This window comes from Lactuca sativa, chromosome 7 (genome assembly GCF_002870075.4).
Source record: "Lactuca sativa cultivar Salinas chromosome 7, Lsat_Salinas_v11, whole genome shotgun sequence".
In the NCBI taxonomy this organism is placed as follows: Eukaryota; Viridiplantae; Streptophyta; class Magnoliopsida; order Asterales; family Asteraceae; genus Lactuca; species Lactuca sativa.
This window is the reverse complement of record NC_056629.2, coordinates 150,122,967-150,132,890: the sequence shown is the minus strand read 5'-3', so window position 1 is coordinate 150,132,890 and position 9,924 is coordinate 150,122,967. Positions and strand designations below refer to the sequence as shown.

At 30.8% G+C, this 9,924-nt stretch overlaps 1 protein-coding gene across 2 annotated transcripts; it reads right to left on the bottom strand.

The window, feature by feature from the left end:
• Positions 1–7,076: 7,076 nt before the first annotated feature.
• LOC111911482 (soluble inorganic pyrophosphatase 6, chloroplastic) lies at positions 7,077–9,257 on the bottom strand. Of its 2 annotated transcripts, none has more exons than XM_023907259.2 (6): positions 8,845–9,257; positions 8,544–8,704; positions 8,279–8,379; positions 7,933–8,114; positions 7,672–7,770; positions 7,077–7,399 (listed from the first exon to the last, which is right to left on the bottom strand). In XM_023907259.2, exons 1-6 carry the CDS (start codon positions 9,097–9,099, stop codon positions 7,307–7,309), a joined length of 891 nt encoding a protein of 296 aa, XP_023763027.1. In that variant the 5' UTR covers positions 9,100–9,257; the 3' UTR covers positions 7,077–7,306. The 2 variants fall into 2 exon arrangements, with proteins under 2 accessions (XP_023763027.1, XP_023763028.1); XM_023907260.3 differs by having other exon boundaries at positions 7,329–7,459.
• Positions 9,258–9,924: the final 667 nt, after the last annotated feature.

Here is a 9,924-nt window from a genome sequence, read left to right as displayed (position 1 = left end):
TTGGTTATGTTGGAGTTATATTATTGTTAGGTGGGTGTTTGATGATTCATAAATTGGAGTTTGCATTTGAATCATTTTATCCCTCCCAAGATAATATATAAGATGTGATGATTGGATATATATATATATATATATATATATATATATATATATATATATATATATATATATATATATATATATATATATATATATATATACTAGCCATTTACCCGCGCAAAGCAGCGTGCAACAAATAGTTTGTTTCGACAATTAATTTCTTTTCGATGGAGAATGATTATTTCCAATTCAATCATTAGTTTGTTTTAGAAAACATAAATTATAGGGTGTTGAGTATTTATTTGGATGAAAAAAAGATATGGTCAAAACTTTGGAAGAGAAGATTTATAGGAGTTTGTTTAAATTTTAATATTATTTTATTAGTGATTAGTTGTACAATTAGCTTAATGATTTGGACGTCTTAAAAAAATATTATTATTTTATTCAATCTATTTTTAGAAATAGTGGGATTTGTTTTATAAGATAGTAAAGATATATATATATATATATATATATATATATATATATATATATATATATATATATATATATATATATATATATATATATATATATATATATATATATATATATATGAGTGAGATCAAATGAGAACACCTAAAAAATTGAGAACGTGAGAATGGATCTGGACCATCTAAATATTTAGGCTATTATCAAACGGGTCATTTGTGTAAAATGTAGAAACAACCGGTATTAAAGTGCAACTTGTAAAAGGTCATAAGGCTATAAGGGTAATTGCAACTTTAACTCATTCCTATAATTTCTCAATCTCTCTCATAATGCCTTTCAAATTACTTCCCCCTCTCCACCTCTCTTTCTCTCTATACCTAGGGTAGGGTTCGATCAATAATCCGCCTCATCGTCTGCATTCCACAATTTCTTCTTCTCACAACGTCCTCTATCGCACCATCATGTGTCACAACCCTAATCAGACTATCACAAGTCGCCACGGGTTTATGGTTTTATCGACTTTTCTGGTTGTGCATCGATTTTGCTCTGGCCACCGATTACATACCATGATCTCCTCCTCCCTCAGCCATCGTTTTTTGCAGTCCTATTTGGACCATCTCACCATGGTGGTGTGTGTATCACCCCAACCCATTTAATCACAGTGATAGAATGTTCCTTTCTTCCTAATGGCAATCTGAAAAGAATTGAGGAACTAGGGTTTTTTGTGACTCGCCATTCGTCAAAATCTTCCCATACCCAAGGTTCGCCGACTATCAGACCTATTCCGCCGTCCTTCTCATCACCGATATGCACACATCCTATTTTCTTCATTTTTAATTCTATAAATTTGGAAGGCCCACCTGACTTTGCATCATTAATTTTAGTTAACATTTGTTTTTTTTACAATATCGTAGGATTGCTTACTAAGCTAATCGACTGTGTATTTTGAATTGATGCATTTTGTTTTAGGTGTTGTGAATTAAGAAAAGAGGAATCAACATGTTTGCCTTTTGGTGCATCTGTTCGTTCTCAGTTTATAACATTGAGTAGATGTTCATAAAAAACCAAACATCTCTTTTCTTGTATTAACTTTATTTTGATGCATTTTATTCATTTTTTCTTTTATCTACAATTGATCTCTTTTTTTGAAATATTATTAGTAAAATTTGGTTTTGGAATTATTGTTAGTGTTTGTTTTTCTTTTACTAATCATAGATTTAGTTCTATGATAGGGAATATGGTTATATAATCATAGACGATTAAAACATGAATTAGAATTTGGAATAATGTGTGGCAAATTGGCTAGTGATTTACTTATAATCTTATTCACTAACGATTAAAATGACCGAAAATACAATAGGTTTGGTTTTGCATTTGTATTTGATTATAATCATTTTTGTTTGGTTATTAATTTGTTGTTTTTTTTTGCTTATTCATTATGTAACATGACGAACGAAATGCAACGAACGTGATGAATTTTCATGGGTTAGATGGGCACTTAGGATTTCTATGTTCATATTTCTTGTTGCGAATTTTTTTTCTCTGGAGTGTGTTTATCATTTGCAAAGTTTGCAATTGTTATTCTCTGTCATTACAATCGATGATCAAAAAATCAATCGGAAATTACTACAATAGTGACTTTAATTTCAATCGAAAGTCCTCGAGTATGTAAGTCGTTTTCTAAATTAACATTTGTTTTATTTAAGAAATGTTATTTTAAGAATTAATTAAAATGTGTTTGATTATTCAAAAAACTTACAGGTTATCAGGCGAGTTTGGATATCTGTAGATTTGATGGATAAGAGTATGTGTTTTATTATTTAAAATCTTGTAGGGTAGGGAGCGGGTTTAATCAGAATTTAATTTTTTTTAAAAAGATTTGGATCAAGATTGATTCACTCAAAACTCACCTCTTTGTCAGGTTAATGACAATTAAGTAAGTTCACATTTTATCTTTAATGTTTTCTGTCTTCACATATTGTATTAGGCATCACCTCTGTTTTTAATTGTCACAATTATGTAAATAAATGTGAAACTGCTTTTAAACAGTAATCCATTACTCAACATTTTAGGAAAAAGTCATTAGGCTATGGGGAGTGGGGACTGAGGGTACTAAGCAAGCCTCACCAAACACCACCCCTAGCATGCGCTAAGGGAGGTGCTAAGCTAGAAGGGTAACAAGAAAAGAATGGAGAGAAAATGAGGGAATGTGGGTTGTGATTGGTTGGCCTCAATTTGTTTTTCTTTTTCCAAAATAAGTTATAATTAAATTGCTTCACCTCCACTCCTTATCTTTTAGAAGGTGCTAATGTTTTTTAACAAGTGATAATGCACTTAAAGGGTAACATAGTTTAGATTGTGTATACATTTAGTCACTTGTGTTTATTTTTGTACATATTAGTCATTTATATTTTTTTTTTTTATATATTTAGTCCCTTATGTTTTTATTTTTATTTTGTACACATAAGACCATTACGCTTGATGGTCATATGTGTACACTTAGATTGTGCACACATTTTAGTCACTTATGTTTTTGCTTTTGTACACATATGGCAAATCAAGCGTAATAGTCATATGTGTACAAAACAAAAAACATAAGGGACTAAATATATACAAAAAAAACATAAATGACTAAATGTGTAAAAAATAAACATAAATGACAAAATGTGTACACAATCTAAACCATGTCACCCTTTGAGTGCATTATCTATTTTAAGTTTTGACAAATGCTTACATGTCTTAACAAAATCTGATGCGGCATTGTGCTAAAGGTGCTACCATTCTCTTTAACGTTAAAAGATCAAGACAAATCTGACCTAAGACATGCCAAAAGGGGGATCGACCTACTACCGTCGATCTAGACCGGATTGGGACTACTGCCTACCATCGACACAATCCTTTTAACCCCACCTCCTCAATCCAGTGTCCTCTATTTTATGCAAACTTTGATGTCGTCAATTTAGGGGTGTAAGTGAGCCGAGCTACTTGTAAGCTACTCAAGATCGACTCGTTAAAAGCTCGACTCAAGATCGAGTTAAACGACCCCAAGTCGAGATCAAGCCTAAATATGAGGCTCGTTTATTAAACGAGCTCGAGCCAAACTTCAATCAGTGAGCTCGTGTGTGTGTATATATATATATATATATATATATATATATATATATATATATATATATATATATAGACACACACACACACTATTATTACTTTTATATATTGCAATAAAAACATATTTGAAGAATTAGGGATTAATGGTATCAGTAAATGAGCTTCTTAACGAGCTTATGCTTATTTAGGTTAATCAGACAAAAAACAAGCCGATCTGGAGCCCGAACCAAGTTTATGTAATTCTTCGCGAGCTCTAGCCGAGCTTCATACAATAAGTTTGAATTGACCTGAACTCGAACTTGAGTTTCTCATAACACGAGCCCGAGCCGAGCTTCACTCGGCTTGTTTACGTAGTTAATTATCTATTTTTCTCCTAATAATAAGGATACATTTTAATATTGATGTGTGTATAAGTATGTATGCATGTGTGTGTCCATAAATGGATGTGTGTGTGAGAGAAAGAGCGGAAGGGGCACACAGGAACAACACAAGCTGGAGTTAAAAAAAAAACAAAACCATAGGGCGCCCATAGTATACCAACGGTTTATCCTCTTCCACATAGACATAGCCATGTGTTATATATCTATTATCCTTAAACTTAATTCATTATGCATATGCCTCTAAAACTGAAACAAAGGATCGAGATTCTAAAAATTAACAAATGGCACCTACTGCGGCCATGCTTACGCTCGTAGGAGAATCCCACCACCACCGCCACAACCCCACCGCCAAGTCGGCGGCGGTGGCATCTCCACCATTTTTTCCGGCGAAGAACTCTGCAGTGAATTGGGTTTTGAAACTGATCCAACCTCATCAAACATATGAAGCAAGGACATCAACGGCGGAGGATCAGATGGAATCCGGATTAGAGAAGAATTTCAGGGAGTTGTCGAGATCTGTATAGCTTGTAAAATCATGAACGTATGAACAACCATACACATATAGATACAGACTTCATTTACAGAATGTGTGTTGTATATATCCTGTCATTTTCATTCTTGTACTTTTGATCAAAAAGATGAAATGCAAATAGATTTTGCATGGGTTCTTATTTTATAATAATTGTACCAAATCCAACATTTTTTTACCCTTTGCGAAAACTAAAAAAGAAAATCAAAGCAAAAGCTGGGATCAAGTCCATTCAAATCATGATATATGTATAACTATAAATTAATTTTGTACTTTCAAATCATGATATAATAACTATAAATTGAAATTAAATATCCTTCCTATAAATCCTCCTTTCTATTACATATATCACCATTTAATTTGATAAAATAATATATAAAACAAAAACTAAGAGGATATTTATCATCTATAAAATAGTTTCATTTATATAATCATGATATATTATAATTATAAATTAGTTTCATTTATATAATTTTCCCATTATTAACTTTTCATTCCATAAGGAGGAATGTCTTTCTTCTATATTATAATTATTATTATTATACTAGTTGTATGGAATGACTTTTTACTATATTATAATTATTATTATTATTATTATATTAGGGGCGTATTTGGGTTAGCGTTTAAAAGCTCAAAAGAACTTTTCCAAAAAGTTACAAAAAATCAGGATTTCCTGACTTTTCTAAAAAGTTGTTTTTTCTTGTATTAAAACTTCAAAAGTTATTAGTTTGCCAAACATCTTTTTGTTTTTTTTCTTTTACAAAAAGGATTTTTGGCTGTGAAAAGCTAAGCCAAACACCCCCTAATTGTAAGACTTATGTATTACCTAAGTTGATTTAAAAAAAAAAGTAAAAGTTAAACATATATTACATAAGTTAATTTATAAAAAAAAAAGTAAAAATTAAACATAAAAATCAAAATATTTGAAAATTTTGAATTTATAATAAAATAAGAAAAAAAATAATGATTTATTATAATGAAAATGTTTTTTATCTTTTAAATTTAAATGAACAAAATAAATTAATGAGATTTAATTTTGAGAATTTTGAAATTAAAAAATAAGTTTATTAGTGAAATTAATATTCACTTATTACTATATTTATTGCAATTATTATATTAAAATATTATATGGAATTTAATAAAATAAAAAAATTCATAAAATGACATGTAGAAAAAAAATTAATTCAAAATAATCATAAAATGATATCTGACAAATTGAATGAAAGTGTAACAAGTGGTAAAAAAAACTTTCATTTATTAGAGATGATACTATTTCTATTTATATAATTTATAATAACAATATATTTAAATGAAAAAAAATTCTAAAAGCCGAAAAGCATTTCCAATTGTAAAATTATTAAAACCGCCTCAATATTTCACTAATTTTGACTTTTAATAAAATTACACCTCTAAATGGTTAATATATAATAACTATTTTTTATGAGTTTAACTAATTAATCACCGTCTATCTAAAATATTTCATAAAATTCATTCATTTAATTAGTTATTTTTAAAAGAGCATATTTTAATAAATATGGTTTGTATTAATTTGTAATATATATATATATATATATATATATATATATATATATATATATATATATATATATATATATATATATATATATATATATATCAAAGAAAAAAATTATTTAAAACTAAAATAAAACGAAGAGAGTAAGATGAAATTCAATTAATAGACATAAATATATATCAAAGAAAAAACTATTTAAAACTAAAATAAAACAAAGAGAATAAAATGAAATATTCTTAAAGAGAATGAAACATTTAATTAATAGACATAAATATATATCGAAGAAATAAAATTTATTTAAAACTAAAATAAAATGAAAGGGTAATGAAATATTATTAAAGAGTATGGGTTAGAAGGACAAACCATATATAAACCAGGGATGAGCATTGGTCCGGAAACCGAGAACCTAAAAAATGGGAACCAATTTATTGGGAAATGGAGAATTGAAAACTGGATCGAATACCCTTGTTCCAGTTCCAGTTCGGTTCTACAATGTGTGCTCTTTAGGGATGTGTTCGGTTTCAAACCGAGAACCGAAAACTGGTTTAGTGGGAAATAGAACTAAGAACTTGACTGAATACTCCAATTCAGTTCCTATTCAATTTTTTCCAATCCGGTCTAGTCCAACCGAAAAAATGCTCATCCCCTCTATGGAACTATTAATATATATTAAGTAAACTAACATTTCCAATTTGAATGATCAAAAAAATGCATTGGAAATGCTCTAAAACGCTTCAATTAAAACCTTTACATTTGACAAAAAAAAAATTGTTATTATTTTTACTTTTTAATATTTTATGGTATTTAACTTTTAATTATATTAGCCAAAATTTTAAAAATAATAATCATTTTCTTTTTCGGCCTACTTACTTGAAATACATTAATATACATTTCAAACGACATTATTTAGCGATTTTTTATTTGATTAGAAATTTCATTTCAGATAAAAACATTTTTTTTCATTATTTATCAGTTTAATTTCATTTGACTTTCTGCCTACACATGACACACAACATCAACAAGATTGCTCGTTCAATTACTATTATTCCATTCCTTTGTTATTACATTTCAATGTTTGCATCATACCATACATTCATTTGCGTTTACATTTCAATGTTTCATCATACCAAACAAACCCTAATAAAATCACATATTTCTCTATTGAGCATTAGCTCCATATTTGCAAAAATTCAAGAAAAAAGAATAAAACTTACCAAAAAAATTGATGACATGGAAATTTCATATTTACACAAGAGAAAGCTCCCCAGATGGAATTGATCTCTTCACAAGCTTAGCCCATGATTCATTGGTCTCCATAATCACCTTCAAAGCATAATCCTGTAATTCAACTCAAACCATCTTCAACCCTCAACTATCAAAATGTAACAACTTTATACCCTATGAAATTACAAAATTTCCATTTTTAGACAATACTCCAAGTTACAATATCCTATATGCCCATTGCCATCATTAATTCATTACAAAAACAAAACTTGATAGTTGATATTGATTTGGGTCTAACAAAATATTCTCTTTAACTTCATGATATCAAAAAGGGTATTTTTTAAATTTGGCAAAAAGTCAAATAGTCAACCAAAATAAATTCATACCTTATTAGCTGCTTTGTTGCCAAGTCCAAATTTATTGGCTGGTTTTCCATCAGGGATTTTATAGTCTCTAAACCAGTCTCTAATTGCAGTTAAAGTCCCCTAAATTTACCAAATTTCACCAATTAGTCTCTTAAATTGAACTCAAATTGATGAAATATCACGTAATTCTAACATTAATATGTTCTATGAAAGATTAAATCACTGTGAGAGTCGACACATGGTTTTATAAAGTGTATGAAATTTAAAGGGACAAAAAATTACGGGGAAATGCTTGTCCACGTCATCAACATCGTTCACAAGTGGGGCCCGTGGATCATCCAATGAAATTGCAACAATTTTCCAATCAAGCTCACCTTCATCGATCATAGCTAGACAACCTAAAGGCTTCACCTTCATAAGTTGGCCCACTTTCCCACGAATTTCACCAATTTCAACAACATCAACTGCAAAAAATCAATTAAATAAAGTTGTTATGTAAAAAACTCATTAGCTAAATACGAATATTAATAGAAATTTATCAAGTTATAACACAGAATTATCATAAGTTCGCTAATCGCTACTAAAAGTTTTGTAAAATGCCAAAAAGAACCCTTAAAAGTTGATTCACCTGGATCATTATCTCCAAACGCACCATCTACATCAGGGTTTGCTAATGATGGATCTTCCCATGTTTGTGGAAGCAACCCATAATTCCAATTAATGTTATACCTAGAAAACAAGGAATCGGTTGTAACAACGTTAAATAGAAATTAATCTTGTACAATTATCGATTCAACCAAGATTCAGGAACTCCATAGATGAAGTAAATGATCCAATAACATAAGAAAAAAGCTCTCGAAAATGGTGCACGAGGAAAAAACACAATGTCTTACGGGTAATATCTAAGTTTCCCTTTCTTTGTATCTTGCTTAATTGGGGTATAAATCTCATCAGTAGCAACCTCCATTTTTGCACTTGATTCTTTGGGGATTTCAACAATGAAATTGAATGCTCCATCACCCAAGTGCAGCGGTATATCATGCCAAGGTGAAATCTGGAACACAAAACGATCTTCGTTGATGAAAGCAGAAAGATTGATACAGGAAAATTTCTGTGAGTGTGATTAATCATCTAATTCGGTAAAGCGATCAGAACTACACAGCAAAATGGGGAGAATGTGGTATATAGTGAAACCTTTTTGCCAGAATCATCGACGAAGAAGACTCTGTAATCTAGGGTTTCAGGTTGTCCTTCCTCTTTGATCTGGACATGCGGCCTGTAGAGGGATTTACAGGTGAAAAGCCTTTTACTTGAAGGTAATCTGTTGTGGGTATTGAAGCAATGTCTTAATCGATTAGGTTTTAAGAATGGAGTGGTCGCGGCTTTGAAGAACATAGAAGATGATGTGGAGATAATGCTAGCAGACATCATGACTCTAGCGGCCGCCATGGATGACGGGTAGCGAGTGTGATATCCAGAGAGAAGGCAAGATGAAGGTGGTTTGTGACTTGTGAGGGTCAATTTTCAACCAGAGAGACTGAAGCAGAGGGGGAAGCACACAATTATCGACTGTTGAGAAGTGGAAGACTCTCTAGAATCTTTTTCCTAAATTATTTATTTGAATTATATAAATGGTACTTATTTTGTTATTATCAATTTTAGCTGACAAAACTGCACAAATGGTCCTATGGTTTGTCAAAAATTGACACTTTGGTCCAAAAAAGTTTGGACTAGCACCAAGGTCCAAAGTTTTCATTTTGTTGCTTATTTGGTCCAATCTATTATGATTTTTTTCAAAATGACGGATTTGCCCCTATTAATATGATTTTTTATTTTTTTCCTAATTGTTTTTCTGATTTTCAAATTTAAAAAAAATAAAAATAAAATTAAATCTCCCTCTCTCCTCTCTCTCTCTCTCTCTCTCTCTCTCTCTCTCTCTCTCTCTCTCTCTCTCTCTCTTCGATCTTCCTTCTCGTCACTCCTTTTTTCTTCGACTCCCAAATACCAACTGAACCACTGATTCCTAAATCAGTCACAAACCTACGGCCGGACACCATGGCTCCGTTCAACACTACGGTTTGGAAATTGGACTGTCACTGTGCCCCGACACATGATTCTCCGGCTACGTGCTGCTGTGATTCAGCACCATCCCTACAACTTGAACGGATCTTCACCTACTATGTTGGGTACTAGGTTCACCAACTATCTACAGCTAACTGTATACTCCGGCTATGTGTTGCTGCTGTAGAAGATTGAGTTGATTTAGAGAGCCAA

Bases quoted from the DNA above. Each gene is read 5' to 3' on its own strand.
- LOC111911482 (XM_023907259.2), bottom strand. From the start codon at position 9,099: ATGGCGGCCGCTAGAGTCATGATGTCTGCTAGCATTATCTCCACATCA. The intron at 8,380-8,543 runs GTAAGACATTGT...CTTGTTTTCTAG, and splicing joins GGGAAACTTAGATATTACCC to GTATAACATTAATTGGAATT. The intron at 7,771-7,932 runs GTAATTTTTTGT...TGGTAAATTTAG, and splicing joins ACGTGGACAAGCATTTCCCC to GGGACTTTAACTGCAATTAG.